Below are 27,847 nucleotides of genomic sequence, written 5' to 3' on the forward strand. Positions count from 1 at the left end.
CGGGGGTGGCCTTCTGTAAATAGAGCGCGTTTTGTCTCGGACCTTTGAAATCGTGCCATTGACGAGACAGTTGCCAAGGGTGCGGAGAACCGGCCCTGTGAGAACTTAAGCAAACCTGCCAGTGTTATGTGTAAGTCTGTGTATGCATGTGCATGCGTGTGCGCGCCTGTGCCCGCCCTCACTGGACTTACCTAAAAATGGAGACGCCCCTTTTACGAGGCTCATTTAAATGTAATAGGAGGGGCGACGAGTGACCCGGGCCAATTGCAGCCAAACTATGCAGATTTCCTGCTGAGTTGCTCGAGTGGCGACAGCATTTGGATTATTGCATCCTGACCAACGTGGCGTAGGAGTTTGCAGGCTACTGTTTCGGACGAAGTCGATAGCGTCCCGAAGCGTTCATGGCAGCTTGACCTTGAATAGACGCGGAGCATCGCAAATGTGTTGCAGGTTGAGTGGCAAAGCGGATATAATTTAGACGAAAGAGGATATAAGCAGCAAAGTAAGACACGATGAAGCATAAAGTAAGTAACCCCGTTGAAGACTTCCTCTAAGTTGCTATTCTTCGAGTGAAGCTCGGATTCTTAGTAAAGCGCGAGGACAGATAGGAGGAAGATGTGGGGGCCAGTGTGCCGAGCTACGGGGATGGGGGGGGGATTTCGTGATTTCTGCATTAAGCTTGACAGTTTGCATCTCCACAGTTTTCGGCCCGTGGGCTACTGTGTTTTTTTTACTCTGTAGACAAGCACCAATGCTCCGTAGATACTTAGCAGTTTCCAAGCAGTAAAACTTCTCGGCTTGCCCACAATTGCGCTGACTTTTGCTTCTCGAGGGCAGGAGCTGGCCGCTGTTCAGATGATAATTACAGGGAGTTTAAAAAGAGCTCGCATGGGAACCAAGATCGTCTGCTTTAATTAGCTTTGGGGGGAAAAAGTGATATACAGTTCTTGGTCGCAATCGTTAGCCGGTGATGGGATACGGACGTCTTGTTGAAGTTAAAAGTTAGAGCGCCTGCTTGGAATCTTGAGCTAGCAAGACACAATTAGTAAGTGTCAAGGCCACTGTTACAGCACACGGGCGCGAGTGACAGACGTGCGACCGACTTGTCAAGGCCACTCCAACAGCCCACGGACACGAGTGACAGACGAGCGACCGACTTGTCAAGGCCACTCTTGCAGTCCACGGACATGAGCGACCGACTTGAGTGTATGCTCTCAATATGCACAGTTGAGACCACTATTACAATACCAATGCAGAAAGTAATGCCCCCTTTGTGGGAAACACATGTAACTAACTGAGCCCACCCAGTGCTTACTTCACAGCAAATAGTGTGTTTTCCTGTAGAAGCTTCATGGGAGTGGGAACCAGTCACTACAGCAAGTAGTGAAGGGCAGGAATGAACTGGGGGAAAATATAATAACAGTAATACAAGAGACACAGGGGAACATTCTAACTGTACAAGGAACAGCTTGGAGTGGAAACTGCACTGGAGCAGAGTGAAGACAAAGTATCCCACTGCTCATCCATACTGCCCAGTCATTTATTCTAAACATTAGGACGTTGGATTAGCTTTGTTGGTATCCAAAAGTGAAGCTAAATTCAGTATATTTGAATTTATCAATACACTGTGACAATGGGTGTTCAACATATCATCAAATGTGCACATACTGAGAGAAATTATATATGTAAATAAAAAACGTTGACACTATAAGACAAAGTACCATAGGAAATAAAATACATAGTTCTTGGTGTGTCTGTATGTGATAATTGTTTTTTCTTTCTAAAAAGAATAACGTTTTCTGTATATTTTTGTATTTAATCCCTGGGATGCTGCACCGATTCTTGGTCAAGCAGTATTTTTATGGCACCTTAGTCATCTGTCCCCTTGTGCTTCCTTGGTCAGTCTGCAGTGTGTGACTGTGCAAGCAAATGTCCATCCTTGTTAGAGGTGTTGTGTTTAGATTTGATTCTATAGGGTCTGACACTTGGCCAGCCAGAAGTGGTTATTTGGTCAGCGTTACAGCTGGGCTGTTGTGCCACAAGCATGTTAGTTACCAAGAGTTAAAAAATTCTGTTTAATTTGCAGATATAGTATTTATAAGTGGTCATGCAGCCTCTTTACACTTAAAGACTGACCAACTAGTAAGACTGACTGATGGAGATGACAGAATGTTTCTTTAAAGACCTGCACCATGTTAGTAAAATAAGATTATTTTAATAGGGGCCTGAATCCCATATAAACATGTATTAAATAAGCAAAACTGTATGAAAAAGGAAGGTATCCTAATTGTGGGTTTCAAGGCAGTGAACTGATGATAACGTGGGCATTACATATTTTATGCATAACATACTGTTTATAATTTACATTTCTAATCCTAATGAAGTTAAATTCCATGGAGAAGGACATTTTTTGGGGAAAAAATAACCCTATTGGTGTCCAGGACCATGAGAAAGTCAAAGTATGGTGGACCTAGGTCAGCTTGATGGCCTTCTCCTCCTCCTCCTCCCTAAAACTTACCCAGGACAATGTGCTGTGTTAAAAGCAAGTTCATATTCTGGGTCTTCTGTCTTTACAATGAGCAGTCAGAAATCGTCTGCATCTGTTGGGCAATTCCTCCACCTCATAAAGTAGCCTTTAATAATTCAGTATTAACCTTTATGTTATGCAGCACCTTTCCCAGTGATCACAATCGCAAGAAGTAAACTGTAAAAAAAAACAATGTTAAAACCATAAACATAATGAAGTTAATATATGTAATAGTGGGTTATGTAATAAGAACCACTAAGCCATACAGGAAAGAAAAGGTCAGTATGAACGCCATAGGTATGAGCAGTTGATCACAAAAATCACAAAAACAAAAGTATGACTTTGATAGTTATGTCAGAGTGAAATACAGAAACCGTAGATTAAAATGCTAAAGAGTGGTAAATAAATGTGGAGTCATCCAGATGTGCAGAGAAAATGATCATGTCCTTTCTTATCTGCGCCCATGTCAGTTTTCAGGACTGTGATTGCCAAAAATAAAAACACTGCACTGAGCTGAAGTGAGTATTTCATTTTTTAGTATTTAAAACTATGACAAGCCGACTTTGTAAGATCTTGGGAGATACTGCCGTTCGTGCCCAGTTATTTCCATTATAGGATTCTTGTTTTGTCTGTGCATGTTATTTATTAGTGAGGTTATTTGATTTAATAATATTGTCGTCGTTCATTTCTGCAGTAAAGCGCTGTAATAACTATTTATTTATATGCTTATTTGGCTTTTTTGCTCCCCTGAAGCACTTCATTTATGAGTGGCTGGCGCTTTACGCACGAGTCTTAGTCATTAACATTCTTCACATTGCAGGAAAGCTTGGCAGAGAACAGCATCATGATTTGTTTGTGTTAATGTTGTTTGGCTGTAGCAGGAAACGTTTTATTTGGAAACAGTGCACCGGAGATAGACATTCACGAGTCTGCATTCATTCCTGTGTATTGGCGAGACTTTATGCACACCAGAAGCTTGGGCTAAACCCAAAGTTTAGTGTTATTCGTGCAGCAGCCACCGAGAGAGAGACTTATTTTTGTCATTGCCAGTGATTACCTGGCACCTCATAACAAACCAGTTAACGACTGTGTCTTGCGGCAATAAAACATTCAAATAAATTCCACTTGGACTGACAAATCTCAGTGCCACAGTACGGCTTGTGTGGCGGTCCTGCTGACTTTCCGTAGTCCGTGTGATTTGAGTGTAGTCAAGAAATTTAGACGTCTTGGTGTTTTTCCTCATTTTCCTTGGCTGAAGTCATAAATGGCCTAGACTTGGGGATTGTACTGTAGTTCTGCTTTTAGACATGACGTGAACGCCCTCCATAACCCCCCCCATCCTCCTCACTTATTCATTTTTGTGCTTCTGCATCTTATTTATGCCCAGCCACTGATTTTGCAGGAATGTTCTGTTACCCCAAAAACAAGTTGTTTTTGTTACTTTTTTTAGATTCGGGTGTAACCTGAACAGCATCCTCCGTTTCTCCACAGCAAATCTGATTGCTGCTTTTTGCTTGCAGGCAGTGAGGTGCATCCAGGGTTACGACAGTGGAAAATTTATGTCAAGCAAATTTTTTTTTTTAAACCCAGAGGCACTTTGCTGTGCCATTGCCAGCTTTGCCATTGTGGCAGTAAACATTTTTTCTGTGGCTTCAAGCAGAAGGTAAACTTGGAGGCCTAACAGCAGAGGGATTCTGGATTCAAGTGTTTGTTGGAACAGGCAGTGCAAGCAGAGCCATGAAACAAAGGCATCCATAGAGCTGTTTGAACTGTTTGTGCTGCGTTCATACTGCAGAGCTCGACCACACTGCCCTCATAGACATTCTTCTGAAGCTTATGTAACTGCTGCTCAAATGTCTCAAGATACAGGGTTAGGTGATCCAAATTTGTAAAAATGGTTTTTCAGCCTAGTTACCCTTTAAAAAAAAAAAGATGTGTCGGTGAGCTGGATCCATTTAATGCCTTGGAGTGCTGTAGTCCATTCAGTGGGTATGAGTTGATTTGAGCAGTGCTGGGACGCATGGTGGAGCGCTGTTGGGGTGTAGGTAGTCAACCTGCCAACCCGACTTTTGATTTCAGGAAGACCTCACATGAAATGGAGCAGGTTGGTCAGGGGGAAAAAAATGCCCTTTTCTGCTTTCATCTCTAAAGATTCTTTCATTTAACTCTTAAATAATTTTGAATCAGCTGGCATGTGGTCTTATTGTGATCATATTGTTTGCCAAGTATCTTCAGCTGGCTCCCATACTGGGTCAGATCTGCAATGAACTCCTGCTTATGTACACTGCAGCATGGCACTGAGCAGCTTTAGAATGATTTACAACCCAATGTGTAACTTTTGAGAATCTAATATAGTGAAAAACAATACTTTTGCCCTCCACCTCGCACATCACATCTCTGTGAGCTAACTCTTTGAAAAAAGGATTTGTTCTATTTACTTGGCATCTGTAAAGATCAACACACCATAGCTCAGAAAGCCGTGGATCACCTCACGCACACATGTGTATTGCGGAGGCGCTTTCCCTAAGAGGCACGGCACGTTATACGTTTCATTTTGTAACTTATCATTGGCTCCATTTGGACCCTCCCTTTGGACATGGACTTAATCCCATTGTAGACAAATTTTAGTTAATGATTGGTAGAAAGCCACCTGTGCAAATGACACTCTGGTGCCGAGTTACACGCCGAGCACTTCACTCAGTTTCTTGTTTGTGTGTTTGAAGCCTCATTAAACTGTCACCCCAGCAAGCACTCAAAGTATGACGTTCGTCCGTGAACAATCACTGTGTAATTCTTCTAGGCACCAGCCCCTACCAGGGCACTAGGCTAAGGCCAACTGTCCCTGGGTTTCTAAGGAGCGGCTAAAAAAGTTATTTGTGTGGTGTGATAATGATAATTTACTCCAGGTTTTCTTTTTTTCCCTCTTCACGCGATAAGAAATGTTGATGTTTTGTTGATATTTTCAAGATTGATAATAACGGGAACCTGCAATCCTGCCTAGGATAAAGCAGGTCTAGAGAATGGATGGATAGCTGGGAAAAATAAAATTGCTGTAAGTTAATCTCCCCCCTAGTGAGTTGATTATTTGGTAAAGGTGCATTTAGAGTTTTTTTTTTTTTTTTTTAAAGAATAAATGGCTTTGCATTCAGGCCAATTTCTGAACTCGTTCAGTTTTTTTAAAATAGCATGTGGGAGTGGGCTTGACAACATACAACTGGTACAAGGTAGGAACTAAAGAGTTGTGGGACTATCCCATCAATGACTCTGGAACAAACTCCTAAGATATGTACTGTAGTTGAAAAGCAGAAACTTTGACAACGTTTAAGAAGAACCAGGGTGAGATTTTGGGACAGCTTAGCTATTCGCTAAATAAACAGGCTTGATGGACTGAATGGTCTCCTCCAAGTTTGTCAAATTTCTTATGTTACACTTAAACAGGGTGAATTGAGAGGCATTCATCAGCCTAAATTGTGTGCATCTGTGATGTGGGAGAAAATCTTTGTGGATGTGGAGAGAGAGAACATGCCAACTCTACAAAGGGGCAGGCCGAGTTTGAAACCATCCTCACATTGTCAGCCCTGTGTTTAGCAATTCTCCTTATCTGGACTGAGTTAGTTTATGAAGAGTTTAATTTATTCTCATTTGGATTGTTGTAGGTCCTCTGTACACTGCAGCAGGGTGTCCTTCTGCACTTCAGTGTGGTTTTTGCTATCCGTTTCTCTTCAGTGCTTTGTCCAGGGCCTTGCACAAGTGAGCATACCTGTAGTATAACCCGGTTTGTTCTCCACTGTACACCATACAAGGCAGTTTGTTTTTAGGAAGATGAGCAGGAAGGTAGTTTTGGCTTAACCCAAGTCAGGAAGGTAGTTTTGGCTTAACCCAAGTCTGATCATCTCTTCTTCCACTTGGTCGTAAAGTCATCCAGGTGTTGACATTTGATTTGTGCTCCTTTAATACCTTTAGCTCTAACTTCTCTTATTTCCCATACTCGTACTGCTGTATGTACTATTTTCTTCCATATCAGTCATGGAAGACTCCTTCCTTGAGTGTAGTCACTGGGATCTTAATGAATCCTCTTAACTCTACCTTGCTTTCAGAGAATTTGTTTTATGCCGTTTTTCTGGTCGATAGTTTTAAGTGACCTAATTTGAGATGTGCTCATTTGTCTTTATTAGGTTGAAGCCATACTAACTCATGGAGGACTTTCATTGCACACCTGTAATTATGTGGCTGCTCAAACCAGTATCACCCATTTAGGTTTGTTACATACCAAGAGGCATATGCTTCAGTCCTTTGTTAACTAGAAAACTCTGTGTACGGTCGGCCATTGCACAGTGTAGTCATTCATCCATGTCCTTAATTATTGGAGTTCTCATGCCTGACAAATGTCTAAATAAAAGTTATTCTACTTTATCTTCATAATGATTCCAGCCAAGCATTATACATACCTATGAAATGAATGACCAAACTGCTCAGTTATGAATGTTGTAATGGGACAAAAACAAATAAAGGATATGACATTTGTGCCTTTGTAGATGATGACAGATACACTTTTAGCAGTTCTCTGCAAGTCATGTGTGCTTTGTCTGACATTATTTTGATGGTAAAGAATTGGTCACTAGCAACATTTGGTGACAGAAAGAGCATCTCTTGGGCTCCAAGTTTTGCCTCTAGGTTGGTGTCTGGGGAGGTGTTATATTTCAGTGGGGTGCACTGTGGGGGGATGATCTTCGACACTGATTAGATAAACTTTATTAATCTCAAAATCTCAAATTACATCTTGCCTGAAGAAGTTCTGAGTTGCCTTGAAAGCCTACATATTGTAATCTTTTTAGTTAGCCAATAAAAGGGGTCATTGTGCTTAACTTCTCACTTAAGCTCAAAGGGTAATTCAGATGCATACAGCAGCAGAAATAAAACAAAGACTCACAGGACAAATAATACAATCAATTAATCAATCAATAAATGTATATCGTGCAGATATTTCAAAATGAACTAAAGTGTATATCTGGTGGAAGCATTGAATTGTCTGATATCAGTAAGCAAAAAAAGACCCCCACAGAGGTACTTTCTGGCAGACCATGGTGGAATGAGCCTGTGGATAAGCGATGGCCTCCTGGAGGGGATGGAAGAGATGTTTCATGATAGCATCCTTATTTTGCCACCCTTCTTTTTTCCCCACAACAGCTTCCAGTGTGCTCAGGGTACGCCCGGTGATGGAGCAGGCTTTCCTGACAAGTTTATTCAGGCATTGCGCTTCTTTTGAGCTCAGGTTGCTTCCTCAAGAGACCACAGTGTAGAACACCACACCGGCTACTGTGGACTGATGGAACATTTCCAGCTGATGGCTGCACACACCAAAAGACCCAAGTCTCCTTACCAAGTGCAGTCTGCTGTGGCCCTTCTTGTCCACCGTCACTGTTATCAGACCTGTCCAGTTTGTTGTTTATGTGAACTTGTAGCTCTCCACCACTTCTACATCCTCTCCCTGGATGGTGATGGGTCTCAGAGGCCCCTTGACATGCCTGAAGTCCACCACCAGCCTGTGTGTCTTGCTGATGTTAAATTGCAAGTTGTTGTCCCTGCACCACAAGACAAAGTCGTCTACAACCTCCCTGTACTCCGACTCGTCTCAATTATGAATGCAGCCTGTGATGGAGTAGTCAATCTGAAAATTTCTGTAGATGGCAAGCACTGGTATTGTGCTGGAAGTCTGTTTTGCAGAGGACGAACAGCAATGGAGATAGGACAGTTCCCTGAGGTGCTCTAGTATCACACACTGCCATTTTTGACACACAGACCCTCAGCCTCACAATCTCCTTGCAGTCTGTTGGTCAGGTAGTCCATGATGCAGGAGACTGTGGGGGGTTCTCATTTTTGTGTATGAGGTCATCAGGCTTCTTTTATTTACCATTCCCTTTGCTCATCCCTTGTTCCATATCTTGAAGTAGCTATTCTCATAGAGTATGACATTAGAAAAGCAGGAGTTAAATTAACAGTAGTTCTTGGCACATCTATTTATCATTATGAGGCGGACAACAATGGAACAAACTTGATGCTGGTTTGGTGTTCTTTCATTTTTTTTTTTTATTGGTGGTAACTAAAAGTATTGGGGTAACATACAGTAGGATGGATTTTAGTGTCCCAAATCCCTCAAAATGACATTTTCCTCCGTAGTAAAAAGTCATGTACTGTATATTGGTGGTCTGACTTTTATTTTATGGCACTTCTGTTTTGTACTAGGAAGCTGAAAACTGCTAAAGCAGGGTCATGCATCTGTTTGTATCCAATTCAAATGAGGAAAAGATAGAAGAAACTAAAACAAAGGGTAAGATTTGAGAGAATGGCTTTGCAAGACAGTCTCACACAGGACTTTAGTGTCATTAGTGTCCTGTTCTGTTCTGTCACTGTAATAGTGAAATGCATCCATCCATTCATTTTTTTTATCTGTTTTTATCCCCCCACCCCCACATGCAAGTTTCACTTGGGACCAGGTCTTAATGCAGCAGTAACGGGTGTTGAAGCAGGAAGCAGTCCACAATGGGATGCCAGTATATCGGAGGGTATTTTTAATTGGCACTTGTTTTGTGCCAGATAAAATTGGACCATTGGAGGAAATCCACACTCATCAGTCAAAAACATGCAAACTCTTCACAGGAGACGCTTGTTCCACAATATGCACTAAATATACAAAACACACGTTTATTTTCATTATTGAATATAAACCTGAATATAAAATCCTACTAATAACCTGCAAAGTCGTAAACAACCTCACACCAAACTACATCGGTGACCTGCTCCATCACGATGTCCCTGCCCGCCCACTAAGGTCCTCTGATACTGGCAATCTTGTTGTGCCCCACACTGATCTACACTCCATGGGTGACAGGGCCTTCAGCTGTATAGCGAGTGCCCAGACTCTGACTCTGGAATGACCTACCGAAATGAATCAGATCAGCGGACTCCATGAATTCTTTTAAAACACAACTCAAAACTCATCTGTTCAGGAAGGCTTTTTTAGCTCTACTTGACTTTACTACCTTTCTCTCAGTTTACCTTTCTGTCAAGATCTCATGTAACCTCTGTTGGTGTGTGTGTGTGTGTGTGTGTGTTTGTGCGTGCGTGCTAGACCATCAATTATGTTGTCTGTTAGGCTTTTTCTCTGAATTTACTGTCTTAATCTTCTTTATTTATCTATCTGGTTTGTACAATGCTATATACTGTATACCCTGCTGTTCTTTCTTAAACTCTGTGAAGTGCCTTGAGCATGGGAAAGGCACTGTATAAATAAAATGTATTATTATTATTATTAATCTGATTGCTAAGAAATGGATAAAAAGCTGTTTTGAAAAAGCTTCCATCATTACCCGTAAGAGGAATCTCCGCTCCCAGACTGGTTACACCCAGGTTGGCCACAGGTATGTTACGAGGCTGAGGTAAACACCTTTTTTGTCAGGGAGTTTTGTACTCCAATTTCATCAGATGACCAAGGTGCTCCTGACAGCTTAGGTGTACCCATTTATTTATTTTTTTTGGTGTTCCTCCTGTTCTACTAATTTTTATTTTTAGCTTGACTACGCCAGTTCTGGGGGATTTCAAGGGCCCGGGTTTGTGGCTTTCCAAAGTGTTACATTTAGCACATCTGTAAATCCACTTGCCATTCTTACTTAGCTTTGCCTTACCTTCAAAGGCTTGGTCTAATCCCTACATTTCTCTTAAACAGATTTCTTCATTCCATTATTGCAGGAAACTAAAGTTTTTCTTAGTAACACTGCTATTTTTATTCACTCATCCGTCCATTTTCTGAATCTGCTTAAGCCGATAACGCATTATACAACTTTTTCTTGTGGGGTATGTCAGATTTGCCAATCACAGTAACTGACATTGCACAATGTCAAATTACACAACTAAAACTCGCAGCTCCTGTCACAATTTCTAACTGAGCGCTGATTTTCCAGTTCAGTTGTTATCTCCCCTTTTTCTGACAATAGTAGTGTGTTGCCAAAGTTGCCGCTGTACGAAGGGTGAACAGTTGCTTTCCATTCTATTATCCATCCATCCATCCTCTTCTGCTTATCCAAGGTCGGGTTGCGGGGTCAGTAGCTTGAGTAGAGATGCCCAGACTTCCCTCTCCCCGGCCACTTCTTCTAGCTTTTCTGTTATGGTATGTAAAATGCGAGACGTCAAACAGAGAAGCTCCTCTTCTGTTTCTGCCTGTGAGTTCACCATCCCTATTGCTGCTTGGCAAAGCTGGTGCTGTGTGTAGGGTTAATGGCTGTGGTGTGTTCAGCTGCAGTCTCCACCCTTTTTCTTCTTCCAATTTTTGTTTTAATATATAAAACACAAGACATCAGACAGATAAGCTTTCTCTTCTGTTTGTGACGTGTAAAACACATGTTCCTTACTCCTCATTACTACAGTCTATGCATTATACTTATGGCTGATCGCTCATTGATTGCCGGCCCTCCTGCACACACACAGCCCGCCCCTCTGACTAACAAGAAAATCCGATCAGTTTGAATTTATCATAGAAAGTCACAGACTACTTGGTCTCAGTCATTAGGTATGGTGATCATCTTCACGGGAGCATACCGCCGATTGCCTCCAGCTGGCTTAAGATTGTGTATATGAAGAATATGACTAAAGATTGCTGGAAGAGCCATCTAATGTGACGTTAGATTAGTCCATTGTGTAGTTGCTACACAGTAACTGTCAGTCATGCCAGGCCAACAAACACCTGCTGTCACTGTAAAGGTCCCATCACACCATACGATTTTTTTTGAAGCAATTTGTTGCAAACTTCATGTACATAATCTCAGTGAATCAGGCAGTCACTGCATGCTCCTATGACAAAATGTCATGTAGTTTGATGTCCCTAGCGTCTCAGTCAGGCTGGTCTGGGATTCACCCCAACAAAATAGAAACTGATTTAATTTTGTCTTAAGTTGTAGGAGCAGCCGCTCGGCTCTGTCAGCTGAAAATCAATGGGCATACAAACGGAAAACTACAACGCATAGAATTCAGCCGCTGGGAAAGAATGAAAAGGGCATTAGTGTGGTGTGGCGCAAACGGAAGAGAGGCTTATTTGTCTGATATCGTGTGCTTGTCGTGGGACAACAGAATGGATAAAGATGTGGGACAGTTCATCCACAATCTCCTCTCCAATCTCATATTTCCAGACCCCCCCCCTTCCCTGGTGCCAGTATTAATTATAGTTGTGAGAATGGAAATTTTAAAACTGTGTCGGAAACTCTTCAAAGTCATTTTAATGTGTCATCCCGTGGGATTACCAGTCACGTAATCTGACATCCTTAAGGCAATGATATCCTACAACTGTTGCCATCAACTTTGACAGCCCCTTCAACTAGAAACCGTTTCATGTGCTGCTGGCTTAAATTGATGGCTTCCTTGGACGTACTGGGATAATTGTGTACTTTGGCATGCACATGCAGGTAACAACCACTACACAAGAGTTTTGCCAGGTCAGGATGGTGTCCTAGATGCTAACCTCTTCTGCCACCTGCTTTGACTCGTCTGTCTTTATGATAGAAACAGTGCTGATACTGTTTGGTTTTGTCACTGTAGGCAGTGTAGCTGTGCTAAATTCTAAATGTGCGGCTCAATTATACTTCATATAAGGTCTGACCCTGCCTCTTGCATTACAACAGTGTAGGCTGGCACTGAGCAGGCACTACAGAGAAACAGGCATGGTTGACTTGTAAAATGTATTTTTAGACTTCGTCTTGCAGTTCTGAATGCCCCTTGAATGATGTGTGTAAAGACAGATCCTGGAAGTGAATCACCTCCACTTACCATACAAAAGAATGAAGTTTGACACCGAGCTGTGGCTCATTTCGTACACATGAAGTCATCCAAATCCTAGACGCCCATTACTTAACAGTTTATATCTGCTGCTAAAACTGGCTGAGGCGTAGCTCAAGCCAAGACATTCTTTCCTTATGTTACGCGGATGAGGTGAAGTTAACCCCTTGCTCTTTTTGGCACTGTTAGCTAGCCCACTGATTTGAGTAAAGATAAACTCCATGTTTCGGGTGTCTTTGCACTTTCAGAGTTTACTTCTACAAAGAAGTATAATTCCTGTGCTTGATCTCAGGTCTCTTCCTGACGTGGGCATTAAATGCCGTTTGTTCCACCTATCAAAGGGAAAAGGCGCTCATCCAGACACTCTGCTCAACTTTATTTGTCTGCCAGGTCTTCATGGCACAAGAACAAAGGCATCCTTTGAAGCTGCAACCAGAGACTCTACAGTTCTGTATATTGCTAAATCAGGCCAGCTCAGCTCATCCACCCCCTGTTTGAGTCTACAGACTATCCTCTCACCTTGCAAGGGAAGATCCACATTTGAGAAAGCCACTGGGGGGGTTAGAATGGGTACACACACAAATAGACAGAGGGGAAATACTGCCAGACAGAATGTGTCCATGGACTCCTGTGTTCATGGATGGCACCTGGGTGAGTTTCCAGGCACCTAAAGATTTGGACTCAGATTAGATGTCGGCAAAAACTATTTGATTCATCTCCACTTGATAGTGGCTGTCTGGCTAAAGGTTCTGGGCTGGCAACTCGAAAGTTGATGGTTCAAATCCCAGCAGTGACAGAAGGAGCAAGGCCACTAACCTGCAACTGCTCCGGGGTGCTGTACAAATAGCTGGCCCTGCACTCTGTTGGGGTAAGCGAAAAACGACAAATCTCTAATGCAACAAATTGTTTATGAAGAACAAAGGATTGAAAATCACTAAGTCAATAAAGTCTTCATTTGCAAGAAAAGAGTGGGATTTCTGATCAGTGACACCCTCGTGATTCATCTCTGCTCAAAGCATTCTTGTTGTTACCCAACTCCGACGGGAAAATTTGGATGTCTCAGCACACAGAGGGATTGATGAACTTCTGTGGTATAAAGACGAGAACTTTTACATGGGACACAGGAGGGGGGGGTAGTGAGTGCAGTGCTCCTCTTTGAAGTGAAAGCGTATCCGTGTCCCCACTGGCTTTGTGCTTTGAAGACTCTCAACCTTGCTGACAATTAGCAGCAGATGCATGTCTGAATTGTTCTCCTTTTCAGTCGATAGAGAAGAAAAATATGTGTAAAGTTTCACTGCACCTGTATGATACGCTACTGGCAAATTGCTCCAAAGTGTTTGGTGCCCTCTGTCCCCACCAATGTAAGTTACACTTCACCAGCCACCGGGATCCTGCTCTACAATTTAGAACTGGTGTTTAATTCAGCAGGCCGCAGACACAGTCATCTGTTGAAAGCATTGTAACTCAGTTGAGGCCACTTCACAAATACGTGTTAAGACCATACCTGGACTATGAGACTACTGAGTAGGCTTTTCAGAATGAGAAGTTTCTAACTGGAATTACAGATTGAGGTTTAGCCCCACTTGAACTGCACTGAGGCCATTTCCTTTCTAATTTAAAAAAAAAAGGATCAAACCTTCATACGCTTATTAGCAGCTCCTTAAGACAACTCTACTCCATTCTTGTCTGGCCTTATGATGAGTTGATAGTGATGAGAATATAACTGGTTATGAAAGCATAATTTTGAGGACCTCCGCCTCTTTTTCATTCTCAGATAGTGTGTGTGTGTGTATGTGTATATGTATATATATATATAAAAATAAAAATTGCTTTCTGCCCTATGAATGTTTTTGGCCCTTTGCTCTCCCGCCTCAGAGTCTCAAATGGTCAACTTTGTACACACTGGATTCCTTGTGCTTTTGTCTGACTGGGTGAGAACTGAGCTGTATTTGGGGATGCACTTCCAGTCATTTTTTAGGATTAGCTAATCTTTGATATTAAGCACTGGCAGTTTAGTGTAGTGACTTTAATCCCTGAGGTTTGTGGATTGAAATCCCATTTCATGAACATGAGAAAGTCACTTCACCTGCCTGTGCTCCAATTAGGGGAAAAAAAAAAAGGAATGTAACCAGTCGTATGTCTCAAATGTTGTAAGCACCTTGATAAAGGCATCAGCCAATTAATAAACTAGATGTGTATGTCTGTGCTGTAAAAAGCCTGGGGTCCTAGAAACTATTGCAATCGTGAGAACAAAATTGAAATGTAGAGATGTCACGTAATCAAAAGGAACTAATCTGGGCATCTTTCTCCTATGAGGATTAGTTTTACCAACGTGCTTGCCTCGCTTGTGTATTAGTGGCGGGAAGAAAAGTAAAAGGGATACTGTTTGCCGATGTTAGCGGCTAAGCGACTTTGTCTTTCTTCTGAGGTTTCGTTTTGATGACATGTTGGCCTCGTTTGTGTTATTAGCAGCTAAGCAAGTTTTCTGTTTCCATGGAGGCGGAGCCCTTACCCCGACTCCACCTCTCACTTCTAGGCCGGACACACACACACACACACACACACACTTCGACACGTAGACGTTTTTATATAAGATGCTCGGGAAAGTAAAAAAATTAAAATCAATTCACTTTCTTTGTCTCCCTGACATATTTCCTGCTCCCTTAGCTACAAAACAACTGCTTCGGACATTTATTTTAAATAAGAAAATTTCGCCCACCCTCAAAATAACATTTTATTTATATAGCCCCTTATCATATACTCAAGGTCACTTTAACAATATAATCAAGATTATCTTTTGACAGTAAGATGGGGTCAGCAGAACCTCAGGCCTCTTTCAAGCACAAACCAGTCAAAGCTCTGTGATATGGACGCTGTCCGGTTTGAATCCATACAGTCCATTTTAGATTGTTGGTACATGATGTATTGAGGTGGACCCCTTCTGTAAAGTTTACATCTATCCATCCATCAGTTTCTTGAACCCCCTTATTGCCACATGACTAGCAGATTCATGCGGAAGTTAGGCACCAGTCCTGTCTGGTGTGCCAGTCCCATCATGGCACACACTACATACTTGCACATATTCATGGACTAGCAGTCCACCAAATTTGACTTTGGGAGGTGGAAGAGAAACCGGTGCGCTAGGAGAAAAGCCTACAGTATATGACCATGAGGTGAACATGTAAACTGAGCAGAGAGGCCTAGTAGGGAACAAATGCAGGCCTCAGGAGTGGCAAGTAAGTAACAATAATTACTATCCCACCTTTTGGCCCAATTTTCACTTTAAAAGTTGCTAAATGAAGGCACTGTAACCTTTCTTAAATATTGCAAATGGAAAACTGACAGGTGGAGTTTACTCTTGGGTGGCCACATTCTTTTAGAGTCACACTTTAGGATCTAGGGTGCACTGGTGACACATACCCTGAAACATAAGAAATTTGACAAACAAGAGGAGGCCATTCAGTCCATCAAGCTAAGCTGTCCCAACATCTCAAGCAGATTCTTCTTCAAAGTTGTCAAGGTTTCTGCTTCACCTACACCCTGAGAAATGGCTGGCTTATCCTCCAGATTCCTGTTGCCCCAGCTTTTCCCCCTTTGAGTTGCAGTATTCTTTTTTTTTATGACAAGTGCACTTCTTTATTTCTTCTTTTTGAGAGACTTTTGTCCGTTGTTCATTCAATGTGTTAGCCATGGCTGGAGGCGTCCCCTTTACTTCTTATGCTGCACTTTTCAGTCTGAAATGCCTTTTGTGATAAAGCACAGCAGGATCCTTGTTTTGCTCACCCACTCTCAGCCCACCTCTAGGTGTTATCACGTGTTGCACCACAGACATTTTTTTTTTACTTTGTGCCTTGTGTCTATTGGTTCCTGGCATGATTTGCACTAAAACGCCTAGCTTTGTAGCCTTGCGGAAGCACTTGCACTCCCTATATCTCTTGTTTATTAATAATAATAAATACAAATAATAATTATGTGTTTTATTTATTTTAACTACAGAGCTTTTGCTGAATGGTGCTTTTGTTTCTCTACCCAGGTGTCCATCTCATTTTGATTTAGTACTTGAAAGAGGCTTGAGGGTATGAGGGTCTGCTGACCTCCAGCTTAAGAGTCAACCCGGCTCCAGATTTGTCTTGTGGCCTTCCTCCCCACACCCACTTGCTGTATTTACACAGATTAGTCTGCCCAACAACTTTTATATTTTTATTGTATCTTTTTCAGTACTCGAGTGAAGCCAGACTCTAGCAGTGATTCACTTGTTGCCCGCACGCCACTCTAATCTGTTTACTCTGACGTGTCTTAGCCACTGATTGCCTCTAGCATTCCAGCATGCTCTTTATGGCTTCGGGGTGAGATTTTTCTGGCAGTCTTTTCTCTAAGCAGCTAATTACAGGCACAGCCCATTGCCTCAAGGAGCAGAGTTTTGCTTCTACTTACGGGGGGAATTTCACAGTGGGTGTGAGATCATTCCAGCAAAGCCGCAATCATTTAGGAGACAAGTAGGCTGCAAAGCGGCCGTCCGCTGTGAAAAGCAGAAAGCATCCCTGGCTGTTGCAGGGTAACCTTTGTTTGGCATTGTGTTTGTTACACTAGAAAAGCTGTAAAAAGGAAGTTGCATCTTTTAAATGTTCACTGGTGTGAGGATTTATGATGGGATAATTGTGTAGAGATAGGAGAACTTGCTATGCTATGTCCAGTAGCATTACCTCTTGATAACACTTCTTTGGAAGGAGCTCCACTCCCCTGAGTTGACCGTAAGGTTCCTAAAGCACTTTAAGAATAATATTTAAATAATACTGTAAGCCATTACAGTAAAGGAGAAATTCCTGCTGACATAGATTCCACCTATGGCCCTATGCCCAGTTGTATGTAGCCTTACTTTGAGCACTGACAGCTGGGCACCATGGCCGGGCAACATTGACTCTGGTAAAGTAAATAAATTAATGAACGTTAACCTGGAAAAACCTTGTTGATTAATTCCCTTCGAGTCGGGAAAAGTGAAGCCCAACAGATTGGCATCCTTGATTTCTGAATAACTTAAGACAGAGATGTGTAGGATGGTGGTCCTCTCAGTGCAATTTGCTATATAAAATGTCTATTTGTTTGTCCAGCTATGATATAGTATGGACGGAAAATGAGACAGATCAATCAATCAACATTTATTTATATAGGGCGCCTTCTTTTGTGTGTGTGTCTCTTACCAGTAAACATACTCATTTTTGTATCTACTTTCTCCACATATTCCTGATCCTGAAGTGGCAAAACTGCCAGATATTTGTTTTTGTAAAGCAACACTATAAAGAAGGGACTGCCACTCCTACATGGTGGTCAAAGATGTACTGAGTTGAGGACACACAAAGGTGACCTCCTTAAGTAACATCGTAGTGGGCTCCTCAACATATGTGCTGTAGAAGACTTCCAGGGTCTGCAGTATACTTTCTTAGAAAGTAAACTCTCGTTTGTCATGTAGGTCTTTGCGTTCATTCCTGCCTATGTCAATCAGAGCAGACACCAAACCAACATTTGCACCATACAGAGTCACAGTTCCATCCATCTGTACGTTACCATGTTTGAACCTGCTTTTTTTCTCTTAAGGATCATAAGGAGCTTAACAGCATGAGTAACAAACCAACCAGCAGAAACCAACAGTGGACAGGATGCCAGTTCCATTAGCCTAAGTACCTACACAGTCAGTCCTTCACATGAGACATTTACACTGTCAAGTTAAACACCTATGGAGGAAACTTGTGTACATCTGGGAAAAGTCCATGTGCCCACTAGCAAAACAGTGCACCACAAGATTGTCACTGGGCAAATAATGGAGTTCAAGTCCAGGGAGTGTTGAGCTAGCAGCAACACAAACAACTGGGCCTCTTTGCCATTCCCATTTAGCTCAAATGATTATAGTATATATGATAGTTGGCATGATATGATGCCTTTCTCGCTATACTGGCACAGTGTACTGTCAACAAATACATACAAATGTAGTCGCGTACACTGTATGAATAGAGCAGTTTAGAGTCCAGATTGGAGCTCACTGCATGTGTTTGGGCCATTGGAGAAAACTCTCATGAAGGGTAAGGAGAAAATGAAAACTCTTCCCAGTAGGCATCCAAACACACGATTCTGTCTATGCTGAGCATTGCCCCCAGCCACACTTCTTAGTTGGTTCTGCTTGCCATCATCTGTTCATCTTGCTCAGAGTCTAAGCAGACTATTTGAACATATTTGGTGTTCAGCTGATGTATCTATTCTCATATTGCCTAATTTAAGTTTTGTAAAATCTCATCTGTATTTAACCTTTCTGCATATGTCTCTGTTGCTGGGTTTGATTCTTGGTGTTGTAGATCTCATGACTCAAGTTGAAATCCCAGCCTAATTATTGTGCGAGGTGAATGTTTTCCACGTGACTGGTTGGGTTTTCTGCTATTAGGGTAGTTGTGACCCATTGTAACTGTGTCCTAAAATGAAAGGGTAACCCATTCAGGTCTGGTCCTGCCTTACACCTTAAAGAGCTAGAGATGGGCTTGATCTTTCCAGTAACCATGTAAAGGACTAAGCATGTTTAGAACATTTATGGATGAATAGATACAGCATCTATCCCAAATCCAGTAACTTGAACAATATAAAAATTTCTCATAGCTCTAGTACAGAGGATTCCCAACTTGGTCCCAGGCAGCCACACTGCACACATTAAACCATTGCTTGAGAAAGCACCATTTCATTCTGGGATGGGTTCTTTGCATTTAAAGTTGGTTCTTTGGGCTCCCTAATATGTTAAAAAATAAATAATAAAACCTGTTATCTTTAATGTATGGTAGGCTATAGGACAATTGACAGATTAAAAAAAACCTGGACTTGTACTGCATTACTGGATGTATGTGGCAAGAGTGCTTTCAGAATCATGAGCCATTGGTATTTCACAAATCTTTACTATATGTATTGTTATTTACTTTATGCAGCCTGTTCCAGATCTAAATAAATAAATGGTTCTTTCAGGAACCTTAATGTGGATGAGTCTTTTGGAAAACTAAAAATGGTTCCTCTATGGCATTGCTCAGAAGAGCTTTAAGAGTGTGGCCGTAGATTTCTGTTCCAAGCAGATTCATAATCCGTGGTAATAATAGATTTCATTTAATTAGCTGGCCTTCATTTCTGTTCTCTTTATTCTGCATTCAGGAAAGTACTGCAATATGATTTTTACATATAGCATTTAGGAACATGTTTTTTGTGTAGGTTTAAATGCTTACCTCTCTTTTGTTGTTTTCTTACTATTTTGCACTTTTCTGTGTCATTTGCTCCCTTCATTGTATCCCAGTAGTGATTATTAAAACCAAGCAGAACAGAAACCCATGCAAATAGCACTGAATGATGAAACTAGTCCAGCATCGGATCCATACATTAGTAACTAATTGATTAAATAACCAGAACCCCTACAAAAGCAGAATAAAATATTGTTATAAAGTTTAAAAAAAAAAAACGACATTATCCCCATATAAGTGCTCAGTACATTTTAACTGACAAAACTGTTTTGTAATTTCTACATTGACCCCAAAATGCAAAAATTGGGAAGCAACAGTTTACTTAATTAGGTTAAGAGTCCAGTTAAAAACAGAAGTTGGAACAAACACCTGTAGCCACAGTGGGGTACCCAGGACTGAGTCTGGACACCACTGCTCCAGTGACTTGGGTTCAATTCCCAACCCTGTCAAAGTCACTGTGGTATTTTAATGTTCCCCTTTGCTCAGTTGTGTGAAGGTACGGTGGTGTGGTTGTTGCCTCACGGCTCAAATAACCAGGGTTTAAATCTCAACTATTTGCTTTGTGGAGCTCACATGTTCTTCATGTGGGCCTTCTATGTGTGCTCTGGTTTCTGCCCCACATCTCAAAAAAGAATTTTTTTATGACCGTAGTAAGAGCAGCCATATGAGGGACTTGCTTACCACTCAGTTTATTTAATCATTTCTTTGAGTTCTACCATAATAACCTCAAAGCCCAGCTATGAATGGATAAATGAAAGCAGAGACATATAAGACTAGAAATGTAACAAACATAGATAAAGTGTAAAGTAAAATCCATCATAATGCATAGTGAGGTGTTGCTTCATAAAATAATGCGGCAGTGCATTCCATAATAGCAAAGCAGCCATTTAAAATGCTCGGTAGATTGTGGAATGCTGCTTAATTGGAATAGCAGGACCATGTCATTTGAGCAAAGACCACTGGATTGGGCATATACTGTATAGGAGTAGGAGGCCAGAGAGATGCGTGTCACGCAGGAAATTTATGACTGTTGGTTCAGATGTTTTAGGGAGGCAGTAGCGTGCTTTTCCAGCCCTTGCAGCGTGGCTCTGAACATTTTGAGTCGTCCAGTGTAGATGGTATAAAGGCATGCACTAGACTAAACATTACACAGGCCTCTATTTTCAAGAAGACGGGAAATGTTTCTAAATTAAATAACAACGTTTCAACAGGGTAGTTAAAGTTAGTCTCCAATGGTACTTAGGATTAAATACAAGTATTACATTTCTTACAATAGGAGGTAATATAGCCATCTGCCTTCAGAAGATGAAGTCGAGGAGAACTTCACTGTACATGAAGAAAATAGGTAGTCTTCATAGGAAGAAGAGATCTGTAGGACTTTTCTGTTTCTTTTACCACCATGCCATTCTTGGGAGACTGGTAGGCTCGTATGGGAGATTTTTTATTTATTCTGTTTTGTCAGCACTGTTGCAGTGCACAGTAAATATGATCTACACAGGAACAGCTAAACCACAAAAAACTTGCAGTGCTTTCCTGTTGTGGAGGAACTTAAAGGCACAACCCACAGTGTTAGCTGTCAGTGCTTGAATATTAGTTTTAACAAGTAACAACTTCCTTTTTGTTTGTGTTCTGCTTGTAAATACCCAATAGAAAGGACATTTGATCTTCTGTCAATAAGCAGAGTATTGAAGAAAGGAATTTCCTTCCAACAGAAGAATTCTTGCACTGTAACAGAAAAGACCAGCAATGCTGCAGCCATTAATCATGGGCCCCCTCTTTGACTTTACTTTGTATTCCAAATGTTTGGGACCATTTATGTATTTCTCCATAACCAGAAAATATCAAAAGAAAAAAATGATTTACACCAAGCAACACAAAGAGAAGTAAAGAATCAAGAGAGAATAGAAAGTGGTCAACAAAATGCAGAGGACAATCTGTTCAGGTAGGGTGGCTTCCCGACATTTACACAAGGCATAAAGCACTCCTCCTCACCTTTACTCCTCTCCGTCTGCTCTGTCCTTCCCGGACAGGGAGATTTTGACTGAGTTGCCCTCGACTATAGAGGCAGAGGGCAGCGAGTAGCTTTAAAATCTGTCTGACTCTGATGAGCCCTTAAAGTGCCAGGCCTCCAAAGAAGTGCTCCACTTGTCCTGAATTGATGGTGTTTACTCCTTGGACATTTTTCCTATTGTTTCATTGAATTAAAGATATGGCAGTAATGTGCCATCAGCCCTGCCTTGATTAATGTGCGGTTCTCCACTGTCCTGTTGAAGTCTTATTAGCTTGCTTTTGTGACAACAAGACCCACACTGCAAAGGCAATTCTTGAATTCTCTTTGTCATTTAGCTCTATAGAGCTGTGCTGAAACTGTGAGTGTAGGTTCTCCTGTCTCTCTCTCTCCCTCTCTAGTTCCTAAAGCAAATGCGCTTCTTTATTCTAGTGCACCAGTAACATTTCTTATCCTATGTGCGTACTGCAATGATCTTCTTCCTAATGTTAAAGAGGTAGTAGAAAATTAATTTAAATGAATGTAATACGACATAGGTGGGTGTTCAGCGGTGGGATCTGTATTCATCACTGCCTGAAAGTAGGCCACAGTACCTAAGTTGCAGTGATGCTTTCTTCAAAATACATTTCTGTCCCCTAACATCCTAACACTTACCCACTGGCCTGTCTAAAAACATTGTGATTGTGTAAATATTTGGCAGAAGGATATTACTTTACCATAATGCAAACACTTTTAGCTAAATATGTTGTCACTCAATGTGTTTTATTTTATCAGGTAAATCAAAACTGTGCATTAACATTGGCATGAAGTTTGTTTGCTATTGAAGCTGTATGTACTATTTTATTCTTACTTCATAAGTCAACAAAATATACAATTTGTCCAGGGGTGTCCACACTTTTGTAAGGAATGTGGTAATGACATTTCCAAACTCATCTGCAGAGTGTAGCCAAGCATGCCCATGACAAAAAACAGTTTGCCTTTCTCATTCTGTCAGCACCTTGGCAAAGCTTCTTTTCCAAATATAAAACCCTTGTGTGTGATTACAGGCTGGAGCTAGCCAGCAGCCACCAAAGCAGCAAGACAAGCACCAGCGGCCATGTCTATGTGCTACTTTCAGCGAGTCTTTCTGAGTTTCATACTGTCTAGTGTGTGTCATTAATAGGACAGCTTTGTAAAGCAAGCAAGTAGAAAAGTTGAATTTCAAGAGGTATTCGTCTGAGGGTCTCGGACAGAAGGGATTGCAAGGGAATGCAGCCACTCATGTTTCTAGAGTTGATTAGGTGAGTTTCAGGGTGTTCTCACCATTTGAAAGTTTACCTACAGGAATCGGTAACTGATCCAATGACTGCCAGTTGGCAGTAGGCACCACAGGCCTCTCGTCCTTATAGAGAACCACTTCTGTAAGGGTCTAGTCAAGGGGAAAGGATGATGGCAAGGGCTGAAGATAATTTGATGATTAGTCAAGTAGTCCACTTCAAACTGAAAGGTTTTATGTGGTAGTGAACAATCAAAATAGGTTGAAAAACTATGGATATCTAAACATGTCATTCAAAGACAGAGAGTGCAACCTCTTTTAAGCTATGCTCATAGGCTCCCAGCTTGTTAAGCTACTCCTTAATGTTTTGAAAAAAAGTGTTACCGCTAAACAAAAGTAAAATATCTGCCCAATAGTTGTAAAGCAGGCCTGCAAATCAATCCTATGTTCCCTCAGTGCACATTAATATGTTTGCTTATGTTGTCCTTACTAATGTCTGTGCTCAGTTAAGTCACTCTTACCCACAGCTAGGCCTGTCCAAACTTTAAAGTCTGATGCATATTTACATGATGTGATAGATTTGCAAATGGTGGAACTGATCTCTAGATTTAGAGTCAGAAGCAATTATTGGGTTACTGGAGTTGGGGTCAGTAAAAATGTACCCACTCCAACTAAATGTAAATTGTAATGTGTTAAAATTTTAATTTTCACATATACTCATTCGATTGAACTATTTTTTTCTTCTAGACTTTTTGAATAAAATTAGCTTCTTTTTTCATTTTGCAAGTTTAGTCTTATGTTTAATTGTTACTTAGTCTTGGTGAGCCATAGTGGAATCACTACATCCTTTAAAACTGAACTTCAACAAGTTAGTGATAAAAAGTAGCCTGATAATTCAAGCCAGCTGTAATAAAGTGCCAGGTATCTTGTACGTTTTGTACTTTCAATCAACAGGGTAAATATATTTTAGCCTAATTACAAGTAGTCTGAGTGGGTGCTGTTGTACCAGAAATTGAAATGACGGAGTCAAAGGGTTTGTGTACCCCTCACAGCCACAGCCCTGGGTAGAACATCAGCTTGGACCACCCTGATGGCAAGCAACAGAAACAATACAACAATAACTGCCAGGGAGAATGGATTGTATAATGTTGACAATGTGTGTGTGCAAATCTTTTTATCAATCCAGTTATTTATTTTCAGTACTGGGCATCACTCACTAATTAAAATTTTTTTTATTCCTTGTGAATCCATGCTGAACAGTCAGCATGGGTTCAGAAGAAGTGGCGGTCATGAGGAAGCAACAAAAGGGTAGAGCATATGATATTATTTATCATGACTTTGAGAATGGTGCCACATGAGAGACTGGGCATCAAACTAAAAAGTGGGAGTTCAGAGTGTGAGAACTACTTAAAGGATTTAGATCTGTTTTTTTTCTAGAATTTGCTTGAACATTCCAATCGCGCCAAGTATCATAGTTTGGTTGCTGCACCGATTTATTCGCGTGAATCCGAGAGACAGTTTGTGGACCGAGGGGAGGGGAAGCGGAGGCGGGACCTCAGGAGTAGGGAACCAGGCAGGGCACTCCTCACTCACACATCGCCCTCTGTTTGAGTCGGTCTACCTCTCGCCACGTGTTCGAGTGTACCTTGCTTCTGCTTAGCTAACAATACCTGTTTGTTATCATCTACAGATTAAGTAACGTTTGACGTTTTTGAGAGAGGGAGATCAGAGCTCCATGTGTTTTAGAGGGTAGCTGCTCATTGGCAGAGATATCACGGACACATTCTCTTTTCCTCAAGCGGGGGACACTCTCCTGTCAGAGCTGAACACGATCAGATACTGTGGCAACATTTCACATTGGAGTGTACCTACCTTATGCTTGGCCAGAGATACCTTGCCCACTTTTTACATTCTTGCCCTTGATAGCAAAACCAGAAATATTGTATATCAAGAGGCCCTCAGATACGAAAGTTATCAATATAAATTCTTCTCAATACAAATTATTACATTTTTTTTTTTATTTCTTTATTGATTTTAAAAGTTTGTCCTGTTTCACAACTGCGCGGGTGGAGCCGCAGGGGGCAGCTAGTTTTTAATATATACAAATGCTTTGGATATGAATATAATTAACAAGCTGGTTAAGTTTGCAGGGGATACCGAGTTAGGTGGATTAACAGTCAACCCATAGCATTTTATGAAGAAAGAAAGAGACAGACAACCTGGTATTCTTTTTTACTGTGCTGTTTGTGCTTTATAAGTTTTCTTTTCATTTCAGCGTAGGGGTGACGCTAAAAAAAAAAGCTTTGTTAATGAACTTTATTTGGTTTACACACTTCGTAGAAGAAAATAATAAAATTTCTATTTAATATGCAGTGATATTTCTTTTGTTCAAAGGTCTAAATTTGTATTGCTTTGCTTTCATAGACAAAGTTCTCAGTTTATTTATCTGTTAGTAATTCGATGTATTGATAAATCAGTTTTCACTTTTTAAATACTTGATCTAGAAACCGTCGGCATGTATCGTCCTTTAAAGCAGTTTGCCTTTGGCCAGTTAGTGTGTTTTATAAGGTTCCAGTTATGCATTGACATGTTGGTGGGCTTACCACAAAACCTACAAACCTAACATTGCAAGTGCAATGGCAATCATTTGACTTCTGTTCGGGCCAATGCCCTTTCAGATGGCACAGGACTAGGTGAGGTAGGGTACCCTCTCTCGTAGCAGGAGGAAAGGCCTGCTGGATCGATACACCGGAGAGATGATGACATGTGTTATACTCGCTGTGCTCGTTGTAGATGGGGTAAAACGCAGTGCTAAATGTAACATTTAAATAACGGTTGTGGCAAATCCAATTAAATAGTAGTGCATTACACCATACAGAGCATATTGGGCAGAGTGTGAACACACAGTGATTCATGCAACAATATTTTTGAAGTCAATATATACTCACTCATGAGTCCTCTTGATTATATGATCATGTCATTTACAGAAACGGATGTAATAGTGTGCTGTAACAAGAACATTTCACAATTCATATCCAGCTTACGTGCAAACTAACGGACAACAACCATTCTGTCCATAACAAAAATGAAAAAGTGTTGCAAAAATAGGGGTTTAGGACCACAATCATTAGCACTGCTGAACAGCTGCAGGAGACTGGGTTTGGAGTTGGGCCCAGTCACACTCTTTGTGGTGTTTGCACATTATACTTGTATATATGTGGGTTTACTCTGAATACTCTGGATGTATGGTTTCTGCCCCATCCCACAGACATAGAGTTTAAAGTGAGTGGTTACATGAAATAGGCCTGGCTAAGGGAGTCTTACAGTAGATGTGTGTCGCATGATGGATTGGTGACCTGACTGAGGTTGGATCCTGTCTTGCACCTCACACAGCAGGAACTGGCACTGGCTCTCCCCTTCTCTATTTAATAATCTGGTTGAGAAAATGGATGGATGGAAAAGTCATTATCATGGAGGTGGTCCAGGAGTTTGTGTGAGTGTCCCACTGGCCAGCCTGTGGCTATTATACTTCCTTAGAAGACTGGAGTAGAACATGACTTGATCATAAGTAGTCCTTCATCTTATCTAATTATTTATATCTCTATTTCAAAATGTTACCCTGCAAGGAAGGGAAATCAATCCCCTGAACCATTCGGTTATCTCATGGCAGCAGGTGCATTTCTTACTTTATTTGAACTGTATGTTTGTTACAGAAGAGGTCCTCATCAGGATTTGTGTCTCTGCCCTTTCTCTTAGATTACATAATGTAGGGTGTAGTCAGGTAAAGTGACACTCTATTACAACATAATGAAGTTTTGGAATCATTTGTTTTTGGCCCTTCACTTTTTGATATGGACAGGCCTCCAATAAACTAGTGGTCTAGGCTTTTAATTTTTTTTTTCTTTCCTTCTTTCTGCTGGTCAAGAAAAAGAGACGGAGCTGGTTTCTGAGCCCAATCTGTGGTCTTGTGGGGTGCAATCGGGGGCAAAGCACACGTAATCTGAGAAGTTCGAGCAAAGATTGTTGACTGGCATCGCCTACTGTGGTTTTTTTTTGAGATTCAATTATAGAAGGTCGTTGTGCTCGCTAATTTGTATTTACCAAAACAAAAAGTTGCTTGTCAGCTACTATTTCTCAAGAGCAGATGTTCTTTCTTTCTTTCATTTTTTTCCCTCCTGTTTTTCGAGGTTGCTTTTAATAATCCTGTGCAATTTACACAGACCTTACAGCCTGCAACACAAAAAGCATCCAGTTCCAAACATTGTTGAGATTTTTGTTTTGTGGGCAGGCCCAGTTTTGTTTGTGACTGCCTCTCTGGTTGCTTTCTTTTATAATTTCAGACATTTTAATTGCATGTTTCTGCCTGTTTATTATTCTTCTATTGAAGTGACCTTGGTGGCATTAAAGTGAACTTTCTGAAGTAAACAGGAGCCGTGAGAAACTTTGCACTGTGGAGCACTGAAGCATGTACTTGTTTTCCTCCTTTTGCTCTCCTGCTCACTGTTTCCCTGAACTAGACAGGCATTCGTATTCAAGCTGAGGTTGTCAAAAGCGCACTATTGCAGTTGAGCCATGTGGTGGACAGTCCATTGGAATACAAAAATACACCAAAACGTTTAGGTTACCAAAAACTGAAAAATAATGTAATTATAAGGGAACATGTAATGGGTTTAATAACTTGCAGCTTTGCTGCAGCTATTGAAGTTAATTAAGCCTTGAAAATTGATGCAAACAATTTGTACAAGTGTCCCAACTTTTGTCGATTTCTTACAAACCAAATGCTCTGTCTGTATAAAAGCAGTGTGAGAACAAACTGTGCTGCTTCACCCTCTGAAGCATTATTCGGACAATATGGCAATGTACACTCGACGGCCATTTTATTAGGTACACCTGTGCAACTGCTTGTTAATGCAAATCTCTATTCCGCCAATCACATGGCAGCAACTCGGTGCATTTAGTCATGTAGACATTGTCAA

At 41.2% G+C, this 27,847-nt stretch overlaps 1 protein-coding gene across 2 annotated transcripts in view; it reads left to right on the plus strand.

Annotated features, from left to right (window-relative positions):
• Positions 1-262: 262 nt before the first annotated feature.
• The window catches only part of nedd9 (neural precursor cell expressed, developmentally down-regulated 9), a 64,549-nt gene continuing 36,964 nt past the window's right edge, over positions 263-27,847 (plus strand). Inside the window, exon 1 of one of the 2 annotated variants that reach the window (XM_039736332.1) lies at positions 263-524. In XM_039736332.1, the coding sequence (XP_039592266.1) occupies positions 513-524 (12 nt within the window). In that variant the 5' untranslated portion in view covers positions 263-512. The remainder of the gene's footprint in view (positions 525-27,847) is intronic. The other variant, XM_039736331.1, reaches the window with a different exon arrangement.

Source organism: Polypterus senegalus, chromosome 15 (genome assembly GCF_016835505.1).
Source record: "Polypterus senegalus isolate Bchr_013 chromosome 15, ASM1683550v1, whole genome shotgun sequence".
NCBI lineage: Eukaryota > Metazoa > Chordata > Cladistia > Polypteriformes > Polypteridae > Polypterus > Polypterus senegalus.